The sequence below is a fragment of the Oncorhynchus mykiss genome, chromosome 9, assembly GCF_013265735.2.
Source record: "Oncorhynchus mykiss isolate Arlee chromosome 9, USDA_OmykA_1.1, whole genome shotgun sequence".
NCBI lineage: Eukaryota > Metazoa > Chordata > Actinopteri > Salmoniformes > Salmonidae > Oncorhynchus > Oncorhynchus mykiss.
The window spans coordinates 37,604,150-37,610,443 of NC_048573.1; the positions used below are offsets into that span (position 1 = coordinate 37,604,150).

The 6,294-nt window shown below is 43.5% G+C and overlaps 1 protein-coding gene across 2 annotated transcripts; it reads left to right on the top strand.

Moving 5' to 3' along the window:
- Window positions 1-1,051: 1,051 nt before the first annotated feature.
- tnnc1a (troponin C type 1a (slow)) lies at window positions 1,052-6,025 on the top strand. 2 transcript variants are annotated; one of them, XM_021615570.2, is made up of 6 exons: window positions 1,052-1,198; window positions 2,898-2,928; window positions 3,618-3,764; window positions 4,131-4,245; window positions 4,912-5,048; window positions 5,299-6,025. In XM_021615570.2, exons 1-6 carry the CDS (start codon window positions 1,175-1,177, stop codon window positions 5,328-5,330), a joined length of 486 nt encoding a protein of 161 aa, XP_021471245.1. In that variant the 5' UTR covers window positions 1,052-1,174; the 3' UTR covers window positions 5,331-6,025. The 2 variants fall into 2 exon arrangements, with proteins under 2 accessions (XP_021471245.1, XP_021471246.1); XM_021615571.2 differs by having other exon boundaries at window positions 5,401-6,025.
- The last annotated feature ends 269 nt before the right edge of the window (window positions 6,026-6,294 follow it).

Here is a 6,294-nt window from a genome sequence, read left to right on the forward strand (position 1 = left end):
GTAGTTTATAAAGGCTCAATATAAATATTTTATTTTTACCTAGGCAAGTCAGTTAAGAACAAATTATAATTTTCAATGACGGCCTAGGAACAGCGGGTTACCTGCCTTTTCAGGGGAAGAACGACAGAGTTGTAGCTTGTCAGCTCGAGGATTCAAACTTGCAACCTTTCGGTTACTAGTCCAATGCTCTAACCACTCGGCTACCCTGCCGCCCACTGTATAATATAATGTTAATTGTATACCTATAAATATCTATTGTTAATCTGTATATAAAAATGTTTAAAAAAAAAACATTTCCCCCTTCAAAATGCTATGTTGTAAAATTCTGCTGGTCAATGATTGATGATTCGTGCATTACAGAAAATGCACATTATACTGTGCAATCGCCATTTGGAGGGTGTTAGATTACATTTTAAATGGAAAGTGTCAGATAATATCATTTCAAATAGAAGTAAAACCCTTGTCGGTTAAATGGGTATTAGTGAAACACACAGACACCCACGCTTGCACACACACACACACACACACACACACACACACACACACACACACACACACCCGACCCAACCCACAAACACACATCTTTTTGATTGTGTTTGTTAATGGCAGGCTTTAACCCATTTGTCTGAACCGCTCTGCCTCCCACTCCCGTCCCCAGTCCACTGACTCTTATCCCTAGCCCTCTAAACCCCCATCCTCTATTCAAAGTTGCCCACCCTCTGCCCCCTCCTGTCCCAAGCCCCGTTTTGCTCTGGTCTACCCTCCATGCCCCTCTCCCCTGCCCCTCTGGTCTACGACTGATGGTGGAATGTTGAGTGTCTCTAGCTCCCTCCCTGGAGATTAAGGTTCGCCATGCGTGCCCCTTCACTTCATTCCATTCCAAAGTGTACCCCTTAAGAGCAGCTACATTTTTATCTGAGCCTGGTGGTGATTGTGATGGATTGGCCCAATGACACACACACACACACACACACGCGCACGCACGTTGGACACCCAAGGGGATGGGCAGGCGGGCAGGCAAGCAGGGTAGGGAGGGACCAGGCCCTGCCAGGCTCCAGCTATAAAACCCTCCCAGGATGGGGCCAGTGTCCTGCTCCTAGCTGTGCTCTACCTCGCTCCTCTGTGCCACTACATCCTACAGACAGACGGGCAGCGGCCAAGCCAAGCTTCCATCATGAACGACATCTACAAAGCAGCGGTACGTCCCACTCCACTTCTACAACAGGGTATATTGTTTGTGGAGAATGTGAAAGTGTTTTGTATTTAGTAGGTAACATCATCATGAAAGGTTTGCTTTTAATATTGTTCAACTTTGGATTTCAGTGATAGGTGACATGGATGAAAATGCTGTTTTGGTTTAATTGTGAACTCCGCCAAGTTTAAGAATAGTTTAATAGTTTAAGAATATTTTGTTGTCAGATTTCTCTCTTTTGGACTGTAAAGGTTTATGTAGGTTACTATTTCAAATGAACACTTCAGCACCTGAGGGTAGGATTCACCCTTAAATAGAATGAAAAGTACCTGTATTATTTAGTATTGAGGGTCAAATCCACTTAATAACACTTTTATGTTGTTAACAGTTTTAAACTACAAACTACAATGTTTCAGATCAACAATTCATTCAAATGAGGTACATTTGGATATTCCCCTTACAACAATTTAGCCATTTGTAATTCTGACATTGCTCAGATGATTCAACTTCCATTACAAACTGTGTCTGTCAAGCGAACACACACGACACCAGCCTTTGACAAGTGAGGTGAGACACCGTACGTATATAGACCTTGTGCCTCTTGAAGCCTATCAGGGTTGATAGGAGCACGCCAGGGGTCAGAAGCAGGACAAGCCCCTGGTCCACACTGTGGTTTCATTCATGACTACAAATGGAGCAGTCCCACTTCTCATCGGCTAATTTTGGCCAGTTGCTCCTAGCCTCCTGCGTGTGTGTTTCTGTGGTGCCAGAAGAGGGCTTCAGGTCTAGATACCCCCCCCCCCACACACACACACACACAGCTGAATTCCAGCATTATCTGTGTGAGCCACTGGGAGAGCTGTTTGTTTATCTGTCTAGCTATCTCTGCCTGCTGCCTGGTGGCTGATGGGCTGGCCTACCCGTGTCTCTACTGGGCATTACAGCTAGAGGAGTCAACTGCAGGGAAACAGACTGGAATGTGTGTGTGTGTGTGTGTGTCGATGTTGAGATGGACATGGCTCTTTTCCCCCCAATATATCATCACCAGAGGAATGTGTGTTTAATTTGTTGTGGACGACAGACAATAACTCTTACGTAAGCAGCTGTCTCCCTCTCTCATTCGCGGTAGCTTTTCCTGGATTACGGTTCCATTGTTGAACCAGATCCACAGCTATGCTAATTTAAAGCACCGTGTATCCTGTCCTGTATCTGCTGTTTCTGATCCTCCTGTCAATGTATTTTTAACCCCTGCCTCTCACTGGCCCAGGCCTCATGTATGAAATATAGGTTTTGTGTTTTGTGAGGGACGGACGACCAAGTGTGAAGGACCAAAATAACTTTGTGTAAACTAAGGCGACATTTGAGGTGAACTGTTCCAGAGAATTGGTTCCACCTTGTGGAGTCTACTGTATATCCCCTGAAGGATTATTTTCATACACTAGATTTCTCGATCAACATTTTTAGGGTTTAGGACTGGGCCTTGTCTGAGCTGAATTTGAAAACTCCACAAATGAGATTAAAATGGCGGGCAGAGCGTAGATGTTGTACACGTGTTAATTGCACGAATGGAAAATATTATATTGTGCTTATCAAAGGAATACAGCAAATCAAAGTTAGGATTTGGGGTTGTACAAGACATCCCAGAGTGGATTCAATAACAGATATTGGCTCGACTGCTTCTGAAAACGTTCCATTTCTTCAATAGGTAGAGCAGCTGACAGACGAGCAGAAAAATGGTATGTAAAATGTGTTCATCCTCAGTGTTTCCCCTAGGAATTCTTTCAGTAGCGGTGGCAAAGTCTTTTTTTCTTTTTTTTTTGTGGTGGCCACAATTTCGCAGCGTGGGTGCGCCGCTGCTAAAAACATATAGGGGAAACACTGCATCTGAATTTCATTATGGTTTACTAATCTATGTCGGTCTCTGAGGCCTATGCATAAATGCTTCTTCATGTGGGATATATATCTTCACGTTCTACTAAATTTAATCACATCTAAATCAATTTTTGGCCTAAAATGTGTACCACTCTCTCCTTCAGGCCAAGATGAAAAGTACATTCTAGATATCTCAGAGGATCACATTTTTTTTATTTAACTAGTTAAGAACAAATTCTTATTTACGATGACGGCCTACCAAACCCAGACGAAGCTGGGCCAATTGTGCGCCGCCCTATGGGACTCCCAATCACGGTCGAATAAAATTACAGCCTGGATTCAAACCAGGGACTACAGTGACACCTCTTGCACTGAGATACAGTGCCTTAGACCACTGCACCACTCGTAGGAACCAAATCATTTGATTGACTAAAAAAGTATATCTTACACTAAAGTAGCCTACACATAGAACTGACCATGAAAACAAAAGGGGAGGGGGGAGAAGAAGAAGAACTGACCGTGGTCATGTGCTGTGCTGCGCTGTGTGTTGCAGAGTTCAAGGCAGCCTTTGACATCTTCGTCCAGGATGCAGAGGATGGCTGCATCAGCACCAAGGAGCTGGGCAAGGTGATGAGGATGCTGGGGCAGAACCCCACCCCCGAGGAGCTGCAGGAGATGATCGACGAGGTGGATGAAGACGGTAAACACACACCGCTCACACGGAAGAGAACAGACTCAAATGACTACAATAGGCAAATGCGTTTCCCATGAATAGTTCCTATCACAAATCACGTGTTAGAGTAAGAGGTTAGCTCATCAGCAGTGGATGAGGATGGTACACAACAAAGGCAGACACAAGTGTTCTGCTCATCAAAAGGCCAATTCATGGCTCATTGATGGCCCGGCAGGGACAGTTGGACACTGTTCTTTGTCAGACTGTAAACACACAAAAGACAAGCATCACATGGCTGAGTAGAGGATCTGGTCACATGTAGCTGCTATATCAAAGATAGGCTCCTTGATCCAAAAGGTGGTGTGACTTCATTCTGTTGACATGTCTTGGCAGGCAGTGGGACGGTGGACTTTGACGAGTTCCTGGTGATGATGGTGAGGTGCATGAAAGACGACAGCAAAGGAAAGACAGAGGAGGAACTGGCGGACCTCTTCCGCATGTTTGACAAGTACGTTTGTCCTCATAAGTACATAAGGAGATTCATGAGGGGGATGAACTCTGTAAAAGTAACTCTTTATAGTCTCACCCAACTAAGTACCCACAGCCTAGTACCACCAGGATAGACAAATACACACGAATGTACGCTGCAGAGTTTTAGCTTGGGTGCTAGTTTGTTTCTGTTTTTGTCTACTTGTCATTGTTTGAGGAGGCAACTATGTAATGTTTTTGAATACAGAAACAGTCATGTTCCCTGGTTAACCGATTTGTGAAGTAGTATAATCCTCCTCTCCTAAACGCTACAGACTCCCCAGTGTAAACTGGCCCGGTACAGAAACGATGTTGTGCACCATGCACTGACCCTTATGAACAAATGAGGAGGATACTAGGAGTATGGGATGGAGGCACTCATTTGGGAACGTGCAATAGTGAAAACGTGAAATGTAACTAACTGTCAAACGATCATGGATATTGAAATTATAGGATTGCTATATTATAGTTGCATAATGGGGAAGGGAGGGGTAAGAGTCCTTAAGCAGTCATTTTATGAATTTGTATGTTTGATGTGTCTGGCCTATGCCATGTCTCTCGCCCAATCGCAGTGCATGTTATTGCACGTAAAGCATACATCTGTGAAATCAGGCAATAAAGAAACGTATCCTCTATGGCCCCCCAGGAATGCGGACGGCTACATAGACCTGGAGGAGCTGAAGGGGATGCTGGAGGCCACAGGGGAGGCCATCACCGAGGACGACATCGAGGAGCTCATGAAGGACGGGGACAAGAACAACGACGGGAAAATTGACTATGACGGTAAAGTTTTGGAAATGGGAGTTAAAGCACACATGCTTCTGTGTAGAGACAGAAGCATTCATGTATTTTATTCGTGATACTGATGCAAGTGAACAGTTCTATGGATACTCCACTGCTAGAAAAGGAAATTGGGAATATGAATTATGCATGGTGACATGCTGTGTTATTCACAGGCAAAGCAGTGTCATGACCAAAGTGAGGGAAATAATTCACTTAATCGACTCCCTTTTTTCCTCCTCTTGGTTTCCAGAGTTCTTGGAGTTTATGAAAGGAGTAGAATAAACAGCATCAAGAGAAGACAGAGTCTGCTGACCCTTAGTGATATTTTTTCTATTTCTCTTCAACATCATAGACATCTACGGAAAAGCCGGCGGTTGACTTTTGGACGTCATCGGCAGAACTTCTGAACGACTTTGCAAGACCTAGTTCAATAATCTGATTGCTTGTGTATTTTTTATAACTTTTTGAAATGTCTTGCATTGTTGTAAATACTGTCTGTAACCTGTTTTAGGTGCCCCATACACTGCGTTTGAGTAAATGTAACCAACCGAAATACTCACATTAACAACTCACATATCACTACTTGAACTAAGCATTATTGTTTAACTTCAAATGCATATGAATTTCTGCAGTGCCACAAACAGTTTACAAATCTCTTATTTTTCCAAGTTGCTGATGTTGTGCTGCCGGACAGAATGCTGTTTGAAATACATCCTTTTAGGCATAGGACAGTACATCTGTCCCTGTAAGTCCCTGTAATTATACCATACTTTGATTAGCCCGTTAGTAGTCTAAACATACATTGAAATGCAATGTAGCCACAGCGGCACATTGCAACGGTTGTACGTTTTAACAGATTCCCTCAGGGCCGTTTAATCTGCTGGAGAGCCTGTGGTGGATGTACACACCGTACGTCTGCTTAGAATGTACAGTCAAGTAATAAATGTGTTTGCCAAAGCAACGCCTGGTTTGCCTGATGTCGTATCGGTTTGGAAGTGTTTGCTTCAATGGAGTGTTTTTGAGCGGAAATGATTCTTTACCATGAGAATATTTTTTTTTAAATACAAGTATGGGGTAAAACTCAATAAGATCATGTACGCCGTTGGTCTGAATCTTTCATTATAACTTGTGAACTTCACTATTTACTCCAACTCTTCAGATTCCTTCTGATGTCTCCATATTGTATTTCTCTCCTTTTTATTGTACTGTAGATGTTGATGCTACACAGAGGATCTTCTCTGCAAGG

What these genes read in the sequence shown, in the direction of transcription:
- tnnc1a (XM_021615570.2), top strand. Translation starts at nt 1,175, where the DNA reads ATGAACGACATCTACAAAGCAGCG. An exon ending in CGACGAGGTGGATGAAGACG is followed by an intron (nt 3,765 to 4,130) that starts GTAAACACACAC and finishes ATGTCTTGGCAG; the next exon opens with GCAGTGGGACGGTGGACTTT. An exon ending in CTCTTCCGCATGTTTGACAA is followed by an intron (nt 4,246 to 4,911) that starts GTACGTTTGTCC and finishes ATGGCCCCCCAG; the next exon opens with GAATGCGGACGGCTACATAG.